Here is a 20,974-nt window from a genome sequence, read left to right as displayed (position 1 = left end):
GACCAGGGAATTAAATATTCCATTCTCCATCTGCCTTCAGGTGACCCCAGAATTGCACCAGGTACTGAGCTCTTATAACTACACACTGGAATACAGAGGAGTGGTCACAGTCAAGGGCAAAGGAGAGATGATGACCTACTTCCTCACCAGTGGACCTTCCAGCAGTTAACCCACACTAAGTGACAGACACATAGGGGGTTACACGCCTTACGACATACAAAGCAGGCTTAGGGTGGACTGAGATTGAACTTTTCTCACAGCACTGAACCCATCTCAAACCTGAGGCCATAAAGGATGAGGAAAATGTTCATCCCAACGCCCAGCCTGTGGGGGAGCCGATGAGTCGGAGAAGCCTCGCTACGAGTCAGCCGATGAGACCAAAGATGTCCAGTCAGAGCATAAAGACAGATTATTGGTCAGCTGTGCGAGTCTGGGTCCTGAAGGAAAAATGGTCAATAAGAAATTTGATTTGCTTCAATCAGCCGTAATTTTCCGATGGGTTTTTGGACACACCTGCGGGAGGACATAAGCTGCATTACCTCTTCTCTTTCGCTCTGCCTTGCTCCTGCTGAAGTATATACAGTATGTACATGTAAAACACAGACAGTTTTATGTGTATGTACAGAATTTCACGTATGGTTTGTAATACCTTTGGTCCATGTTGTGATGCAGGTATGAATCTCTCAAGTATGGACACTAAGCCAGCACTGCAGCACTATCCGTCCTTGTGTCATTATCTAATCACATCGGTAACTAACAGATTCATGGAGGAGATAGTCTTTATTGCTGAAGAGTGTGTCCTACAGGTAACCGGGTTTCCTGAGATTATATGAATTTCCTTTTATAACAGAAAGAAAACGCTGCACAGTGTTTACAGAAAGCTTCCCGCCAGATGTGCAATATCACAACCTCAGTAGTATCAACAGCATAATATATATATATATATATATATATATATATATATTCACAAACACATAAAACAAAGAGGATGTCAGTAAAGAGCTTTTTCTAATCTTTAACATTTTCTATTTTAACTTCGAAACACAAACCCTATGAGATATATTAAGATTCTATATTTTGTACATGAATATATATATTATACATATTCAGATATACATACTGTATAATTCATGTTGGGATTTCAGACGTCCTCACTGGTGTTGCCTGATGTTAGCACTGCATCACAGCTGATGTTCCGTTTAGCTTCAGCTCCCCCCAAATAGCCTCTTTTCTTGCCCTTTTCTCACAGCGAAAAGCAAGTCTTAAAACCGAGCAAGGCGGTACATTGAATGACGGACTAGAGGATGGAAATGCATCAGCCTTGGTGCTCAAAAGCCATTTCTTTTTGCACTCCAGTGCTTTCAGCCGTCCACCTTGTTGTGCTCTGCTCCCACAGCTCCCCACTCGCTTGCTCAATCAGATGGTACGACCCAATGAATGTCCGATGATCTCCGATGAGGCCTTTAACATGGACTCTGTACTGACGACGGTGATGATGCTCATCCTGTGGACAGGGACAGATAAGCACATGTGGACATGTGCCCAATTATCTGCTGTTTTCTTTCCTTAACAGAGCAGTTCTCTTCAGTATTACATCTTTATTCAGCGTGTCATCAGACAAACTGACCTGGCTGGCTCATGGACTCAAGTGATTTTTAATGATGATATTACCAAATACTTCACCTGGTTTGGTTTGTTTTGTCACAGGAAAACGTAAATGGACAGAAAAATGTTTTCACCTGAGAATACTGAATCCAGAAAACTTCAAATCAAATCAAATCACTTTTATTGTCACATCACATGTGCAGGCACACTGGCACAGCACATGCGAGCGAAATTCTTGTGTGCGAGCCCCACAAGCAACAGAGATGTGCAAACACAACAACACAAACGAGCAAAATACAAGAATGGCCAACCTGAAACTAATAAATAAATATATAAATATAATAAATATATATCAGAACCAAGTTTAAAGGATAAGGCTAGAAAACTGTATATAAAAGATGGATGTAGGCATGCATGACGTCACCCATTGGTTTGTGAAGTATTGTTAAGCCTTGAGCTAACAGTTTAGAGGCCACTGGGGGTGGATCTCACTTAGAAACACCGCACGCTCATCTGGTTGTCAATCGCAAGGAAGATCATGCTCTGCTTTGTTCTCTTATTTGACTGTCAGTAGTCAATATCGTGCTGTATTTAGACACTTGAAGCTAGCAATCAAGACGAACTAATTAGGAAAACGCTTACAGAGGTCATAGATAACTGGAGCCTAGTAAGTGTCCTTCCAGATTTCTTCTTCCAGTAAAATCAAACTTGTTTTTGTAATCAGAGGAGTCGCCCCCTGCTGGCCATGAAAAGCATGTTTAAGGCACCTAAACTGCATTGGCTTCTATTTTCAGACCTGTGAAGCTATGTCCATATTTTATATAGAGTCATATTATTATAACTGTCAACTGATCTCATGAAAAGAGCAAAATTAACATTTTAAGTAATGCCTGCAATATTCTCTCCACTTGCATCTTGTGAAAACAAACTGAATTTGTGCGTGAAGTTATTTAAAACTTATTTGGTATGCTATGCAGATCAGTATTTACTTCACTACAATGTTGTATGTATTAAGTGGACTCAAAATGAACTGCAGTCTATGGACTTCTATCTGAATAACTAGCCTCAGGTTCTATTTAAATCCTGCATATTAACCTCCTAAGACCCAAACTCTTCCACCGCATGCATTTTTAATTTCTCTTTGATATTTGGACATATTGGGGCCCGATGGATGTAAAAACAAAGAATTACTTTAATTTTTTACATTTATTTTTTTTTTTGCCTTATTTTTGTTTTTAAGAAAAATGAGAGCCACATAGGAGGATATTCATTTAAAATTTTGATAGAACAGTGACAGTGTAATGTCCTCGTAAGTGGATATCAGGCCCAAAATTCAGTATTTTGGTCTAAATAACCCAAAATGTGATGTCCACATATGTGGACGCCAGCTCCTAGGAGGTTAATAAATGTATTAATTTTAAACTGCTGTCAGAAAATAATTAATTTGGACACTTTCCATTAAAAAAATATTAATAAATTGATAGTTGAACTTGAAAAGATTATTTAAACTCACAGAAATGTGTTGTCAAATTCCGGCCAATCAGAGCTCTTCTACCACTCAGTGGGCGGATTTTCAGTTTACGGAAACTATAAATGTTTAAGCGGGAGTCAGATATTGTTGGCAGTCCCAGCAATAGTCCAACTTATTAAAAGATTTAAAAAAATATTGTTTAAAGAGGAGAGAATCAGTTACTTAGGACTAATATTTAATCTTTCAGTATGTATTGAGTAACACATGCAAATGAAACAATTTATTAACAAGTTAGACTTGTTTCACTCTATTAATTTATTTTAATTCAGACTTGACGCGCTCAGTAAGTGCCCATGATGATTATATGGAATAATTGCCTCACTAATCGTTGCTTTTGAACAACATCAGAATTTAGTCCACTGGAAATTTGGTCGTTTCATGGGACTTTGTTGACCCAAAAATATCAGCACTAGCCTTATCCTTTGAATTTCATTCCTTTTTAAAGAGTAAATGGCACTATGATTCTGAGCCTGTGGAATGAAGGGGAAAAACCTGCACTGGTCGTCTCTGGCGTTTTTTTTTTTAATCTTTGTTAATGTACTGTACTGCTGCAACCATTATCTTCACACACCCCGGCTAATACCTATAGGTGTCATTCCATATGATTCCAATTGGATGCACTGCCATTCTACACCCACGTCACCCCCCTCTTTCTACTGTTCACTGTGCATGAATGTGCCATTAGGGAACACGAGGGGCTTGGAGAGGCACAGACCAGAGATGAGGGGCGTGACTACAAGGTGCCTGAGTGGATCCATCTTTACAAAGTACAGCATTCTCATTCGCTTTTTATTTGACACGAGGTGGCCGTGTCTGTGACACAAATGGCTTCAGAGACAAAACTGTGGATTGTTTTTGTTGCCATGCTAAACATTATGCTGTTTTTTTATAGTAAAATAAACTGCTGAGAGGTTTCACAGGTACCCTGAGATCTGATTCTTGTTCATGTTCTGCTGTGCTGTCAGGTCTCTTATGGATCTAGATTGATGCTGGTGTTTACTTTGTGCAAGCTGTCGTTTTGGCACACAATACCAAAGCTACGGACTTAAATAAGAAACAAAAGTGACCAAATGTATGTGGACACGCTGTAGCTTGGAAAGGTGCATTGTCCAAAATATCACAGGCTGAGGAAGACTTTTTCCTCTTTCAGCAGCACAAAGCCAAAATCTATAAACAAAAGGTTTGTTTAAATGTGTGGAAAGCTCAGGTGTCTCCTCTGTTTTAACTGCACTCTATCCTGGGAGTCATTTTACATGTTCACGTAGCTCACCAACAGATGGCAGGAGCACTGCATGACAGGCTTTACGCATGAGGTCCTTTGTCTTCTTTTTTGTTATTACTGATTATTGTTTATATGACGGAGGACAAGGAGGAAAAATGCTAATCTCCTGATTAACGCTCTGCCCGTTACATTATCCGTCATGGTATTAATATCTGTATTTATAAGTCAAATCAGTGGCTATTATCTCCAACAGGAATCAGTTAAGATCTTGGTCACTCCTGCTGTGCATTTACATAGCAGTGCCAGACTGTAATCAAAACTGAAGCCTCCCAATTTAAACTGAGCACGCTCGGATAAAATAAGAATCGTCGTCGACTGTAATGCAGCAGCTGCAGGAACAACAGTGTTTCCTCTGCTTTTCTCCGGGAATTCAAACCCATGTTAGTGCAAACAAAATCTCCAGACTTAATGAATGTGACCTTTCTGAACAGCCAACCTGTTGGCCTCTAACTATGTGAGCGTTGCTACAATCACATCGTCACCACGCTGACATTCAAGTTCAAATTTGTGCAGGTCAGGCAGCACATATCTGTGAAAATGGGAGCACTTCCTGCTCAGGAGAAGCATCCCTGCTTTTTTGTTTTAAAACAAAAGTGATTTTTGTCTTCACAATTACTGCAACATGTACCAGATATCCCTGAATTTGGTATGAAACTGACAGTGCTATGATAAAAAAAAAAGATATCATTGTAATGGAAATGTTTTTTAATGTTCGGTGTTCCACAGCTTTGCTCATGTTTCAAATTGAGGACCAGATCACATCATGATGTGCACGTGCAACACACACAAAAATGGCCAATATGGAGCTACTAAGACTGGCTTAAAACTAGCGTTCCAACACATTTACCCCATCAAATCAAATCAATGTTTTCCACATTTCATAACTTTAACATTTAACAAGATTTTGTATTCTAATCATAACAGGTCTCTAGTGTCAAATAAATTCAAAGTTTAGATTAGAAAATTCCATTTAAAGACCTGTAAATGATCACATTCATGTTCCACACTTGGATTACTTAAATCTTTGACTTTCAAGTTTCCTATTTTACAGCACACACCCACACAACACGTTTACTGCTGTGGAAAACATTTGAACAATCTAGAAGTTTGCGAATCACATTTCAGTTCCAATCAAGTCTGAGCCGTAGGGTAAAAAAAAAAAGGAGCTATTAGGTCATGTAGGTGTGGCACCCGATGCTGGAAAGCAGAGAACATTCAGATGATGAATCACATGAGAATGAAGTGTTACAGCAGTCTCTGGACAGAACAATAGTGCAGATGCCAGATGGACGTGAAAGCAAAGCTGCGTACGCGTCTATACTCTGATTCATTTTTCACTTCTTCCTGTGAGACAGGGATCATCCAAAATAAATAAAAAATGTAAATTAAAAAAGAAAAACGTCATGACAGCCTCGGCACAACTGAAACTGCTCATGGAGAGAAAAAAGAAAAACACAACTCAATTCTCTCCCCTTCTCGTTTTGTTTGCTGTTAGTTGTTGGGATGATGCAGGAACGCCGGGAAATCACTCCATAAATCCCCGATGACGATAAATATGGCATCTTTGTGTCATAATCGTGTTAAATGTGAACACTGCCAATATCCTTGATACAGGCTAAATGTGAAAGATGAGTTTTTGTTTTTTTCCTTCTTGTTTTTGTTTTTAGAAATGGCAGCCAAGTCTGAACTGAGGGGCTCGGTGGGAGGGGAAAATAAAATAAAAAACAGGCCAGAGGCTGTTCAGATGATACAGGCCGCCTCTGGCTTTGACAACGCAGCTATGCATCTATACCGCTGCCAACACAGACCTGTTTATTAACACAGTCACTTGACACTGGCATATGCTTGAGGCTGTGTAGGCGAGGAAGTAGGGTACGAATGCAAACAGCCTGTTTGCGTCGGCTGAAACAGGAGCTACTTTGCGACTAAAAAAAGACAAGTGTACATAAAAGTGGAGCGATCACCAAGCAAAATTCATAAAATCTGGAGAATTCTTCGTCAGAGAAATCAGTCGGTAAATAAATACGCAGAATGGTCTAAACGATGACAAACACTTACGAAATAAGATACGAGGACACACACGTGCAGAAGGCAGCGTTGCATAGTTTTAAACCATGACTGAAACCAGTCGTGCACCTGATGGAGAACCAGTGGGTTTACATAGAAGATGAAAAATAACTGAACAAGTAACTGAAGTTCATGTGATTGTTTAGCCGATGCATTTGGCAGCGAGTGGCGTCGCTTTCAATACTTGGTGCTTGCAGAGGGAGCAAAACTGCATCCGTCCTGCAGGTGGGATGGATGCACTGAAAGGAAGTCGAAAATTGTTATCGGGCAGTGGCTTCCCAGTAAGGTCCATAAATGATTCAAGCTGCAGCAGAGTCCAAACTGAGATCTGTTCACAGCTGCTGGGGTTTATTGAACAGGGCTACCGCGCTGCTGCGAGATCGCTTTTGGCTTTTCTCACTGAATCGAGATGCTTGGTTTTTTGTTTTTTGTCTCTATTTTGTTTCCAGTATTTTCAGACTACAGGTCCATTTATCCTTTGAGTTTCAGATCTTTTTTTGTCAGACATTGTAGTCCGGTGCTTTGCCAAGCGGTTGCCTCAGTCTGATCTGCAGGGTCATGAAGGCGCCCACCGCCACGTGAAAGAGGATCTGCCAGATGTTCCTCAATTCGTACAAATACATGTTGGAAAGACAGATGAGCGCAAAGGCCAGGAAGGACTTGCTGTTCCTCCAGACTGAGAAGTAGGCAAACAGGTAGCACTGAAAGGAGAAAGACAGAGAGCGTGAACGATGCGCAGACCACATGACCGGAGGGGATGTTTTTCATAAGAAATCCCATTTGATGTCTCTGTGCCCATCACTGTGTCTACCAGTCTGCGGTGATCCATTTAGTATCAGAAGCTGCACAAAAAAAGCTGAGCAAAATCTTTTAGAGAAGGTACTGGAACGAAAGGCACTGAGCTTTTGCTAATGTGTAGCTGACAAGCTGCTGAGCTATAAAGTGCAGGGCTGTTAGTCAGCCAGTGATGGGCTCCCCTTACCGCAGACTATCACTTACCTGATACAGACAGGCCGCTGTGCCGAGGAAGAAGGCAATCACGTAATTAAAGTCTTCATCATCATTCTGCAGACACAGAGAAAATGCTTGGGTTTTTTTGTTGTTTTTTGAAGCGCTAGTCATTTATGTAGGGACAAAAAAAGAAACCAATATGACAAGAACATGTTGAGGTATCTTTATTCATGCATTTCATGTACTGTGATCTAATCTAGTTCATAGAGTGTGATGTGACAGGTGCTCTATCAAGGGACACAATGGCAGGCATGTGGTAGTGACGTGAGCCCAGACAGACCATAATCAGTCATAAGTTTATGTTAGTCAGGAGATATTAGTGGCTCATGACGTCAAAGTTGAGGCAGGCAGATAATTAGTAAACTGGGATGATGTTTACATCATTTTCTCTTTAGAATAAATCCCACCACCTTTAAAGTCTGCGTTTCCTGACTACCTGATTGCTTTTCTGTGACGGACCTACATTCCCAGCCCTCGGGAATTCATTCGTCCTCTTAAGTTTCTTGCTACAAATAAAACTGACAGCTAAAAGTATCAAACTAGAACCAGCCTTGCATTGAGCATTCATTTCCCTTTAAGAGAAACTGAATCTGAGAGTCGTTTCTAGAATGCCCTCACCTGCAGTATGCTCTCTATAGCGTGGACCCCTCGCAGCAGGTTCAGCCCCCCACAGAGGATGCTCAGCACACAGGATACGATTCCCGGGAGAGTCACCGGCTCCAGCATCTGCGTGGGAGCTGTAAGAGAACAAGGACGCAGGTCTCGGATAAATCTGCTTTCCGAAGAACAACAAAGCAACTAGATTTGACAAAATTTCATTTATATATATACACATGTAAAAGCTATTATGTGCAGGACAAAGGGAATAAATCCCTGAATGGCAAAGATAAGCCAAGAATGTGCTGTTCTCAAATCTCACTTTCAAAACATTCTTGTAGAGTAAAAGAATTAATGTGTCACTATTATCAGATTAGCATACTTCATCCCTCAGGATAAAATGATTTATGTTCTCAGAAAAACAAGACACTGGGAAGGTCCGCGGAGAGTGAGCAGAGCGTGGAGAGCTGCTCTCTCGGATGTCAGGGGGAAACACAACAGCTACAAGTGACCCGAGGTGGCATCGCTTAGCTTGGGGCAACTGAGGTGTGACAGTGGGGAAAAGGGGTTGTTTTTGTGGACGATGTAAAGAGCACGGGGTCTGAGCTACGACGAAGCAACAGCGGAATGGATTCATTTTGAAAATGACTATCTCATCACACAGTCTCTCTCTGCCCTTTATAATCCACCAGAAAGTAACCATTTCAAATTTAAGCAGCTGAATGACTTCTGCTGCGGATGTTTTGTTTTTTTCTTTCAATAAATATTTCAATATTTAGGGCTTAAATGAGACTTTGTAATTAAGAAATGTCTTTGTTAATCCACTGAAGATACAGGAAAATACGGCGATGAGGAATCATTTTGGTTCTGAACTGCATATTAATACATTTTAATAAAAGCAAAAGAGGCGTGAACAAACAGCTCAAAAAGCAAAAGGGACTAGGATCCTGTGGAGAGGCCCTGGGTCCAGGGAAATGTGTTTATCACAGAAAAACGTGCGTCCATGGCAGGTAGAGCTGGGCGATAGAACGATAACGATATGTATCGCGATATAACTTTTACTCGATAGAGAAATTAAGCTATCGCGATAGACCTCGCCGCTCTTGTCCTCTTAAAAAAAAAAAAAAAAAAGGTCAGCCAATCCAAATTAAGTAGCGCAGAGCCGAACCAATCACAGCCGCAGCGTCACGTCGCGTGACTTGTTACGTACAGCACAAGTGCCAAGCCGCACGTGTGTTTGTTTGGGAAGCAGCCAGCGGGTAATGGAGGAAATGAGTGTGCCGACTAGAAAAATCAACCGAGCGTGACCGAAGAGAAAACAGATGATGGTTCCAATGCCGGAGAGATTGTCGAACGGAAGAGCCATAGAAGTTCCGTAGTGTGAAGGTATTTCGGCTATTTCAAGTCTGACAAAAAACAGAGTAGCGTGCACTGTAAATTGTGCCGAAAGCAAGTCTGGAAATACAATAAACTGGTGCATGCGTCACACTGTGCGCCACGTTATTGTTTCGGTGAAATGAATTTCTACAATACTGTTAATTCTACTCTCTGCAGTGTTTAAATGCTTACATACACACACAGTTACTGTCCGTCCACACATACGACTCGGTTCTGCTTCTATGCCCCAGCTTTGTTTACTTTTTCCCACCGAGGCTTCTAGACTTCTGATTGGCCAACATTTCTGCACGGTTAGGAATCTAGCGCCACCTGCTGCTTTGGCATGTTCATAGCAGCGTTTTCCTTCATTTCTGCCTTTATGTGTGGACGGGATTATTTTTTAAAACGAAAACGGAAAATCTCAGTTTTCAAAAATACCCGTGTACGTGTGGACGTAGCCTCAGTCTCTGACTGGAAGCGCTAATTCGTCATTCGGCTTTTGTCAGACTAAAGTAACTGTTAAAACTGTTTGAAAAGCTCAGCTATACAACAAGGAGAGATTGAGAATTTCCTTTTAGTTCTCAGTTTATTTGATATTGACAAAAGTTAGTCAGTTTTGTCTGTTCTTCTGTAAAAAAAACTAAGATTTATTTTTAGAATTAATATTTTGTTTCTAAGTGGAATTGACAATTTAGTCTGTTTCGTTTGTTCTATTTTGAAACTTAAACGCTTTAGCGGCTGCCTTTTGTGTAGTTTGCAATATTTGCCTTTATTTATCTGAAAAAGTCTCATGTTCCTTAAGTACATCTACCCTGTTGAACTTATTATGGGAAATAAATATTTAAATAAAAACAAGCTGCTGATTATTTCACATTTTACTTGTGAGCAACGGCACATTTAAATCTTACAAATATAGTTATTTGGCTTATATCGTGATATATATCGTTATCGCCTGAAATGAAAAAAAAAATATCGTGATATGAAAAAATCTCATTTCGCCCAGCTCTAATGGCAGGGGTATAAAACTTGCTCTGAACTCTGGGGTTAATATTTCTGATTTGTCCAAAAAACCTCGATAAAGGATAAAAAAAAACAGATGCTTCCTGAGGCATTTTGTTTAGGTTGAAATGAGCAAGCAAAACAGAGCAACGCATATCAACTTGAAGTCTTCATCAGAGTCTGCTTTGAAAGTCTTTAAAGCCATGTAGCACTTCCTGTTTTCCTTTTCCAGGAACATTTTGAGGGAAAAGCAACTATGTACATCATGTCACAGTCTTGTGGTCAATACCATCAATGTTAAGAATGAAAAATTAATACAAATAATAAGATTAAATATCTAAATTTAATGTACATGCACACCCTGTATATATATTTATGCACATGAATAAATGCATCTTTAAATGCTGTACGTATATAAATTCATTACAAGCCTCTCTCATACTTTGCACGCATACGTGTGCAGCTTATGTCCTACCTATGCCCTTGTACTTTGAAGGTGCGTGCACTGAGAATCCATTGATAGCCCGCAGGTCCTCAGGGGAGAGCTGGTAGGGCGGTCGCAGCTTGATCTCTGTCTGCATGTCAGCCAGGTTGATCTTGGTGGACAGGGAACGAGGGTTATTGTAGCGCTGTTTGGTCTTCTGGATGAAGGTGTCTGAGGGATAACAGTCAGCACAACAAAGAGCTGATTAATAATACAAAGAGCAAAGCCGGGCAGAACCAAATGCACCCTTTGTGTGACACAGCAAGATGCTGTTAATGTGGAAGTGGAAAATGATTTCTGAATAAACAAAAACATTTTCGATCAACAATAGACAGAAACACTGCATATCACATATTACATAACAAAAATGCTATTTCATACTAGAGATGGACCGATCCGATATTACGTATCGGTATCGGTCCGATACTGACCTAAATTACTGGATCGGATATCGGAGAAAAATAAAAAATGTAATCCGATCCATTAAATATCACGAAAGCACCTCACAAAACTTGCAACACGCCGTAACTCACCTCAGAACGTATGCATCACGTGATAGAGCAGCTGTGGCATGCAGGACCTGTCGGTGGTCTGGATAGCATGTGGAGCTTCGCTAGCAACCTGGCATTTCATCTCCGACAAAGTTATCCCCGAGAGAAGTAAAGCAAGTGTGTAAGTCCATCTCTGAATGTTTGTAAAGCATTCCCACGTTAAGCTTAACAAGCGACTGCCTCTCGCTCTCCGGCTGCTACTTCAATCGTGAAACTGCTAATGATCAGCTGATCGGCTTTTCTGTCGCGAGTCTGTCTCTCGTTTGTTTTTGGTCCACTTTGCGCCAGAAAGAGGAAACCAGCGGCTGAACAACAGCAGCATGTTTAAGCTTGATAAGCTGTTGTTAGAATCTATTTAATATTACTTTCTACACCAGGATCTTTTTCTACGTAGCTGACGGCTGGTAACTGTGCAGGGGCGGATCTAGCAAAGTTTAGCCAGGGGGGCCGATAGGGCATTAACAGGGAAAAGGGGGCACAAAGACATACTTTTCTTTCTTATTCTCATTTAAAATGTCGAGCTTTTAATAAATAATTATCTGACACCCAAAGTTTTAATTTGATGTAAAATGAATAGAAGTCAATTACTGTACATAGTGACTATTAAGTCTAATATATATACCCTAGTAAGCTATAGTACTTTTTACTTTGGGAAGGTACCATCTGTGCAGTCTGCAATTTTGTTGAAGAAAGATGTTGAATCTATTTAATATTTCTTGAAAAATAATTGATTTCTGTGCATTTTTTTTCACACTGCATCAAATTAAGGTTGATTACGTCGATTAAGCATCATGAGGTGGAGCGTGAGGGGTGGTTCCCTATTTTTTATTTATTTATTTTTGTTGTTGCTGGGAGTTGGAACCCTATTAGTTAGGTTGCTTAATATTTACGCTAAGTACTCTTTAAAATACCAGAATAGGGAGGATGGTGTAGGTCTAAGTTTATTAGATTGATCAGTATTGCTGAACTATGAAATATTTTTTTTGTATACAGGTATAACAGAATAGCTTTAGTGTAGTTGTTGTTTTAAACTTGAGTATGAACTTGCAGACTTGCAAAATGCAGCAAGATATTTTAAAAAACAGTTTTGTTGATTAAAAACACACTATATCGGATTCATATCGGTATCGGCAGATATCCAAATTTATGATATCGGTATCGGTATCGGACATAAAAAAGTGGTATCGTGCCATCTCTATTTCATACGCTGGGCCAGTGTCTCAGTTTTACTGTCCACAAAAACAATGTTTTATATGTAAACCTAATTTAGTCTATTAATTATATTTAAAATTGTTTATTCATGTCTTTATGTTTATTTACATCTGTAAAATACTGTTACCAAAGCTCTGAAGTAAATCTAGTTGAGTAGGCTCCATGCTGCCCTGTAGACTCACCCCTGCGTCCTGCAGGTATGGCTGTGACAGAAAGTAGGACAGCTGCTGGCAGCCTGCAGCGCAGTGGCCAAATTTAAAGATCATAACAAACTGAGCTGACAGTTTATGTGAATACAGACAGCTTTTCTTAAAACTGCTATTTTGTCTCTGTGCAACTCAAACATCGGTGGATAAGATCATACTTAAGTTTGTTCTCCCCGCGGTGGGGGGGAGGGTGGGGGGGACTATGTAATCAGTTTTGTTTGTTTGTCTATTTGTTAGTTGTCTCGCATCCAAGTTTTTTAAATGATCATTTTCAAATTTTGTTTGATGGTTGACACCAATAACAGCTCGAGCTCATTTCATTTTGGTGAGATTGGTTTTCGTTGTTGTAATTGGGAGTAATATGTGAGGCCCGTCCTCAAAAGCCTCTTTAAAACGACGGCAAGGAAAAAACCTTTTAGGTAACGATGACTGATGTAGTGCTTTTGTTTCGCAGGTGAAGTCATAAGTAGGTTTGGTAGCATAAAATACTTTTTGACTAGTCCCAGGCCATCAAACTCTCTTTTTTGTATCTGAAATTTACTGACTGTGACCCCGTATTGTAAAATTTGTGCACTACCCAGGAGAAACTTTAAAAACTGAATATTGTAAAGAATGAGGCCAATTTTACATCTGATAGGTACCATCAGACATGGCACCCGTTTTAATTTGAAAAGCTGACATCATATTTCCCACATGGTCGTTTCGGCTGAAACACACAGTTCCACGGACTCACCAAATTCGATGAAGGAGTAGGGCCGCATGGCACTCTCGATCCGTTTGGTGTCATAGGTGACAATAAACTCCTTCTGTAGCTCATCCAGGAAGCAGAAGGCCAAAACATTGGGATAACTTGCAGTGCATACCATCAGGTATCCAACGCCCAGCGAGCTCGTAAAACTGAAACACACAAACACAAATATTATTGCTCTAATGCAGCGCGCCACTCTTCCTCTCGACAGAAACCCTGGGAATCTGTAATTAGGACACAAAGCTATATCCAGGGACACAAAGGCATTTCTGACTTCTGCAGGTTGCAGCTCTAAACACAGAGCAAACACAATTTAAGCGCATCTCTGCTTCAACGCCACACTTTCACAGTTAATTTAACACAATGGCTCGCATCCAAATCCACCTCTGCAGAAACAACTATGTGCTGGCCTTGCAGTGTTAATTGATACACTAAGTGCAAATTAAATTCCCCAAACACAAAGACGTTCACATTACCAGAATAGCTCGGAGCGCATCTGAATGGATATGAAACCTGAATGTCAATAAAGAGTTGAGACTAATATGATGATTATCATGGAAAGAAAAACTCGCGGTGTTGACGATATCTGAGGAATGAGAGTCAATCTGATCTGAGTAGCCACATACATACGCATCAGAAATTGAAGCAAATGACTCACGTTTAAGGGTGGGATGGAGGCGGGCCCCTTACCCACAATTTGAATTGATGGATTCATTTTTATTGTGCCCTTTAGTTTCACAAGCTGCTGGTGCATATATAATAAACACTGAATTGAACCTGTTGCAATGTGCTTTACAATAAACCCCTGGACGAATATGTTTACCAATATCTGTCTCGGAGCTGCCTGACTGTGTCTATAAAACCTCACCGAATATTAGAAAATAAATCATAACTCCACTGTGGGTAACAGCTAAAATAAAACTGGATTAAATCCCACGATATAACTGATGATTCATAACTGTGACTTACAGTGCGAGTATGTTCAAATATTACAGAAGTAAACTAGTCCCTAAATTGCTTCCAGTGATGTGCATTCTCTAAATCACTGTGTAAAACTTGGGGCATTAAGCAAGCGAGCCGATGTTCTAAAACCTCCTGGATTAAATCTGCTGAAAAAGGAATTTCATCTAGCTTTCACAATAGGGCTGAACGATATATCGCATTTGCGATAATATCGCGACATGATCAAGTGCAATTTTCTAACCGCAAAGGCTGCGATTATACTCTGGACATGTCCAAATTCATGGGCTGCATCCTCCTGAGGCCGCATTTGTAGACCGATTACGTCACAGCGACGCGCCGAAGGCTGTCCAAATTACTACCATATCCCAGAATTCATAGCGCGGCCCAGCCAAACTCCAGTTTCCAACAATGGCGGCCGCTACTAAGTTTTAAAATTACTCATACTAATCTTTCTGGGTCACAAAATAAACTTTTAACATATTTTCAGGCGAGAAAGTAGTTGTGTAAACATCAAATATCTGCTCGGTTTATCAAGATATCCCATATTTGCAAAAGTGCTTCGACGTTTTCAGAGGCGTCTGCTACCCACCAGCTCGACAGCTAGCCGGGAGCTCGAGGGTTACTGATGCGGCCGAGAACGGCACAACTCCCGGCACATCATTTTCAGATCACCGCAGAGTTTCGCTGCTCGGGTTAAACGTAATATATAAGTCACTTAGACAACCTAAAAATGTTATTGTTGGGCTTTTTTCAGTGTTTTGTTTGTTCGTGAGTAAATCGGTTTGGCTGAGATTAAAGTTATTAGATTAGATAAAATAAAACTTTATTAATCCCCCGGGTGGGTTCCTCCTTGGTTTTCACACAGCTGACTAAACGTCAAACAGAAAACTTATTAAACAGAAGTATGAGACAGTCGAGAATTTACGCCAGTGTCTGGTTATATTTTAGATAGCAAGAAGCAGACGGCCGAGTTTATTAAACTCCACCGAGACAGCGGTGACGCTAATCAGAAGGCTAGACCGTCCAATTTCACGCCTTTAAAATTTAAAGGCGTGTTTGTGTGTGTGTTTATACAATTGCTATTATGTTTGCACTTTATGTGTAATGTTACTGACTGCAGAGATCAGTAAGATGTGTGTATTTTTTATTTATTAGTTTTATTTATTTAATATTATTTTTTAATTGAATGACTGTCTAGTAGTTCACAGATGTCGAAAAACTGAGTGTGGTAAAGCCACTGATTTTTTTTTATGTATATTTCTGCAATCTGCACATTGTACTGACTTTCATTTTAATGTTTACACCAGGGTTCCTTGTCAGCACTTTATGCTCAGATGTTTGTAAGCTAAAAATAAACTATTGTGTATGTTCAAATATACTGTTGTGATTGAAGAAGTTAAATAAAAATGTCAGTCATCAATTCATGCATCACCTCATGTCATCATAACAGAGGTCTGTCTTCCAGGAAAGAACAGTTTAAAATTAATGTAATATAGTATTGGCCATACTATATGATGTATTGCTTGTCTTTGTTTAATAATACAGAAGACAAAGACCTTAAAAAATAATCGCATATCGCATCGCAATCGCAATATTGGGGCAAAAAATCGCAATTAGATTATTTTCCATAATTGTTCAGCCCTATTTCACAACACACAAATATTACAGACATGACAAGGGCCACTGAAGAACCGGGAATATCACAGGACAGATTAACTGGTGACTTTAAACGCCGCCTCTTTCATTTTGAACTTCAGCAGCCTTTAGACGTCCACACTCCTCAGAAGCTTCGAGCTCTCGCTGATTAAAGAGACGTATCAAAAGGAGACTCTGTGGTTGTTGAAAGGTATAGCCGGCCCATTGATGGTTGGCGGTGAGGTTCTCTAAGGTCATGTCCTCTGTCGTAATAAGACTAATTAGCTTTTAACAAACAATGCTTGAGAGTTTCAAAGCCATTCCCTAAGCACAAGCAGAGCTTTCAGGAACCGTCTGACACCTCAAATGAAGCCCGAGCTGTCAAATCGCTCAAATTTAAACGCTTTTTCTGTATTTTCTTTAACCACATGTGTGTTAGAGGGGTCAGAAAGAAAGCAGTAAAACTGTCAACAGCAGGCTATTTCACCACCCATGGGTCATTAAAAATGCATTGTCTAGATTTTGGTTTTATACCGGGAATTGAAGATACACTGAGTGAATGCAGATGCTTAAAAATGCGCGAATATTTCAGCCCTTGTCCAAAAGAGGTTTTAGTCAAAATCGAAGGAAAAACTAACCCTACACCTTTAAACTGATATTATCTTACTCAAGCCAAACAGACCTTTTTTACACCAAAACGGCCCATTTGAAACATGTTAATACCAAAAGTTATTTAACATTTAACAGAGCAGAATAACTGGATCTTTTGCTAAGAGTAAAGACCTACTTGATGTTGTATGGTCCAGTCCTAAGTGTGCAGCGGTCAGGAAACTGGCCGAGTTTCTTGGAGAGACCTTTGAGGAGCCTCTTTGTTTCCTGAAGCTCTTTGTCCTGCTCATAATCAGTGGATGCTGAGAGAGGCAGGCCGTCCCCGACTCGGACCACAGAGGCAAACAACACCATCGACATCTTACAGCTCTGGCAGTCTCGCTGAAGGCCTGCAAACGAGGGAGATGGCACAGATCTGTGAGTGCAGCAAGGAAATGTTCTGCTTTTTCATCATTGAACTTGGGATTTTGATGTGTTGACAAAGCTTTATAGATTTCATGACAATTTAGACTAAATGACTAATACTTCAGTAAAAGAAACAATGAAAATTATATTAAGTTGCAACTCAGTCTTTGGTCACAGCATTGCTTTCCATTTATCACTCTACAAAGGGCAGAAAAAAAATCAGTTCCTTATTAAATTCTCAAATATCAGGTTTTTGTAAATGTACAATGTTTTGGGAGGTTTAATAACAAACTGAGATGAACACACCGAGCACTCAGACACTGACTGTTTTCCTCTCAGGATAATATAGATTACTGTGGTGACCTCTAACCTCACTTGATTGCTTAATGGATAATGTCTGCACACTCATCTATCTGAACATGAAATATTTAACAGTTTGTTTTAGTATTCAAGCTACAACAGTGCAATTAGTTATTTATATAGATATATATATATTTTTTTAAAACTAACTAATTTTTTTAGCATTCAAAATCTCCAATCACTGGTATCTACTGAGAAGCTGAGAATGTGCGTTAGCGGGACACTTTCCACGTTTGTCCTCCTGCATGCGATTTGAATTCCGGTCAATTTCCTTCCTCCTTGACTGACAAGTCCACAGGATCCGTGACGTGAGCAGAATCAGCGAAGTGTCAGGTACCACAACTAAGAACTACCTTCAAAACCAGACCAAGGTCGGATGAGAAGACAAACAAAACGGGGAATATCTTCTATATGCTTTTATCACAGCACTTAGAAACAATATTAACGCCAAGTGTCGTCCGTGGAGATATACTATATAATAAATATTTTAAAGCAGCCATCTACTTGTGAGTAATACAAAAGCAGCATAGAGTGAGAGTGTGAGTACTTCCAGGGGGGGGGATGCCAAAAAATGTAAAATTACAACACACGGAAGATTATAAACAGACATTTTTTCTAAATTAAAGCAGCGCCTCAAAAAGGAAATGTTTATTCGTTTGCAGTCCGTTTGTTACCAAATTCAATCACTACCAAACATGACTTGCTAAAAGCATAAAGCAAGTTTCATTACGTGTTAAGTTACTTAGTAAAAATCTCATTTTGAGCGTATTCTAATTGATTTTGGGGGCTTTGGTGATCTTGCACCAGCACTGAAGATTTAGGAAATGGTTAATTATACATTTTCATCTCCTTTGCAATGCATCTGCCAGTTTCGTTACTTTACCTTGATTAAAAAAAACAAACCATGGAGAAAGTCAAACTATGGACGAAGATTGTTGGCAGAAATCTGACTGAGCTTGGCTGCCTTTCTGATGTCTCACTGGAAACTGAGGTGAGCCTTTACTGGGAATTTCACTTTCTCCTATCTGGATGCACATTCAGCACCCTGTAGAAAGACTAAAACCACTAGACTGGTGAAATGTTGTCTCATTAGTCACTGGCTTTCTAAACAAAGGTTTCTTCTACTCAACTATGGCCTTCACGTAAATTTTCTGTAATCAATAAACATCATGTGAGAACCATGGACAGCTCCACGGACTGAATGAAGGTTATGAGGAGTCGATTTGAGGCTTTAAGTGCTTTCACTGCACCCAGAGAAAAAGGCGAGACAACTCAGAACTTCAAGACAACTCAAATAAAAGGCGCGAGTACAACGTTAAGTCCTGGATTAACTTAAAAAAAAAATAGGCAGCGACACTAGATTGCGGAGACAAACTGTCTCACCTTTCGGCTACTTTAATCCCAACTTTAAGAGCAGTGTTTCATTAGCTAATGGTTGGCTATGTTTACATGTGCGAACAATAAACTGGTAGATTACCTGACGTTACACGTTGCTTTTAACGTTTGCCGGTGGTGTTAACGATCAATTTATCTTGTGTGGAAACAAGACTTTACAATCTACAGGACAGTTTAACAAGCTAGCAAAGGTTAGCAGCTAACTATTAGCGTGTTCACCAACAGCATTGAACTTCAACCTTAGTTTAATCAGCGCGGCGATTAACAGCTAGTTAGTTAGCACATCCGCAACCCAGAGCAATAATATAATACCTGGGAAATGCGTCCTGCATCATCATCTGCACATCTGGAAGGTGTAGCTATACAGGAAGCTGAGGCAGCTAGGCAAGCCGCAGGCAGCGCTGATGCTACGATGGTTTACGTTTACGTGGCTGTTTCGCTGTGCATTGTGGGAAAACAACCTCACCGGCGTCACGGACTAAAAAATAAATAATAATAAGATAAAATTTATATATATATATATATATATATATATATATATATATATATATATATATATATATATATATATATATATATATATATATATATATATATATATATATATATTCCTTTATTATATGTTTTGTTACATTTTTAAATATCACGAATATTTTTGAAATACCGTGTGCCAAATCTGATCTGATAAGCTGATTTTAAATTGGGAGTAAAACTGAAGAAATTCACATTAAAATCTTAAATAGACAAAAGAGTCAGTGTCTTTCTTTTTTTAACTGTCATTTACTTGTCTAAAAAAAAAATCAAACAAAGCCTTTTAAGGAATATAACAACACGTTTGACACATTATTAACATGTATTTACACACACACATACATACGCACAGAGAGAGAGAGAGAGAGAGAGAGAGAGAGCTGTAAATTTTCTATTTGGGGAATAACATACAAACATCTTCCAAAATACTAAAAAATGCCTCACACGATGACGCACACACGCACAGATTACACCATGAGCAAAAGTCTGGGTACCTTTCTCAGTCAGTACTTCTATAATACTTTCGGTTTGAAGGATTTCTGTGTGAGGTCTCTTTACCTCATGTGGATGTGCGCCGAGAGCTTGTTGCCGTCACTGCTGGTGTCTTCGCGCTGCAAGATTTCTAATGATGGACTTTTAAGTAAGTTTCGGCCCAGAAGAAGCCAGTTTATTTCCATTTTTACTTTCTCGAATGAACTTAGTGGAATCCATCTTCATTTCAGACCTGTAATATTTCCTGCGCCACTGGCAGCCACACACTCCATAGCATAATATTTACGCCCTGCTGCTTAACAGTTGGCGAGGGGCTGTGTTCATCAAATGCTGCACCTTTTTACTGCCCAAACACTCCTTTGGGGATTGTGACCAAACAGCTCATTTTAAACTTCATCTATCCTGCAGAACTTCTTCCAAAAAAAAAAAGGGGAAAAAAAGAATCTTTTATAGACTGTGCTTTGCATAATTCACTCAGACGTTTTTGTGATGAAGCCATGACTCTGGTCCTTCCAACTGAATCAATCTTGTGTCAGTAAAAACTTCCTGGAACTCACTTATATTCGAGAATAACTTGACTTCAACAGATTCCCTTAAATTACATTCCCTTTTTTTTTTAATTTATGCGCATGAAAAAGGAAAACATACTGCAGATAACAAAACACTTCTAAATACTGTTTACAGTTCAATGTAGAGATGAGTAAATAAAGTCCTACTGCAGAATATTCATGAGCTCATTATCTTTGTTAGACACTGTTCCTTTTTTCATTCTGAACCCTACTTGCTCCAGTTGCTTTCCCAGAGAACACAATCACAAATTAGCCCAACTCCAAGGCATCTGATGCAGAGTATATTTTATGCTAAAATTAAAACATGAAAAATGAATAAAGGTGCACCCAGACCCTGCCAAGCTT

The 20,974-nt window shown here is 39.6% G+C and overlaps 2 protein-coding genes across 2 annotated transcripts in view; one reads left to right on the top strand and one right to left on the bottom strand.

The window, feature by feature from the left end:
* Positions 1-290, top strand: part of adcy5 (adenylate cyclase 5) — a 94,116-nt gene extending 93,826 nt beyond the window's left edge. The window contains exon 21 of the mRNA XM_085375020.1: positions 41-290. Coding sequence (XP_085231146.1) covers positions 41-169 — 129 coding nt within the window. The 3' untranslated portion in view covers positions 170-290. The remainder of the gene's footprint in view (positions 1-40) is intronic.
* Positions 291-5,117: 4,827 nt separating this feature from the next.
* On the bottom strand, positions 5,118-19,449 carry sec22a (SEC22 homolog A, vesicle trafficking protein). The gene is made up of 7 exons (XM_085374037.1): positions 19,350-19,449; positions 17,056-17,266; positions 13,656-13,819; positions 10,945-11,124; positions 8,115-8,233; positions 7,485-7,550; positions 5,118-7,186 (listed from the first exon to the last, which is right to left on the bottom strand). The coding sequence occupies exons 2-7, from the start codon at positions 17,235-17,237 to the stop codon at positions 6,986-6,988; spliced, it is 912 nt and encodes a 303-aa protein (XP_085230163.1). The 5' UTR covers positions 17,238-17,266; positions 19,350-19,449; the 3' UTR covers positions 5,118-6,985.
* Between the last annotated feature and the right edge of the window lie 1,525 nt (positions 19,450-20,974).

The sequence above is a fragment of the Diplotaxodon limnothrissa genome, linkage group LG16 (assembly GCF_057381915.1).
Source record: "Diplotaxodon limnothrissa isolate DT_005_m linkage group LG16, D_limnothrissa_male_GT1.1, whole genome shotgun sequence".
Lineage (NCBI taxonomy): Eukaryota > Metazoa > Chordata > Actinopteri > Cichliformes > Cichlidae > Diplotaxodon > Diplotaxodon limnothrissa.
This window is presented reverse-complemented; position numbering and strand designations above follow the sequence as displayed.

Coding starts and splice junctions, on each gene's coding strand:
- sec22a (XM_085374037.1), bottom strand. CDS start 17,237: ATGTCGATGGTGTTGTTTGCCTCTGTGGTCCGAGTCGGGGACGGCCTG. Junction 8,234..10,944: donor TTCAAAGTACAAGGGCATAG/GTAGGACATAAG, acceptor GTTCTCTTACAG/CTCCCACGCAGATGCTGGAG. Junction 7,551..8,114: donor CTATAGAGAGCATACTGCAG/GTGAGGGCATTC, acceptor CTGTGTCTGCAG/AATGATGATGAAGACTTTAA.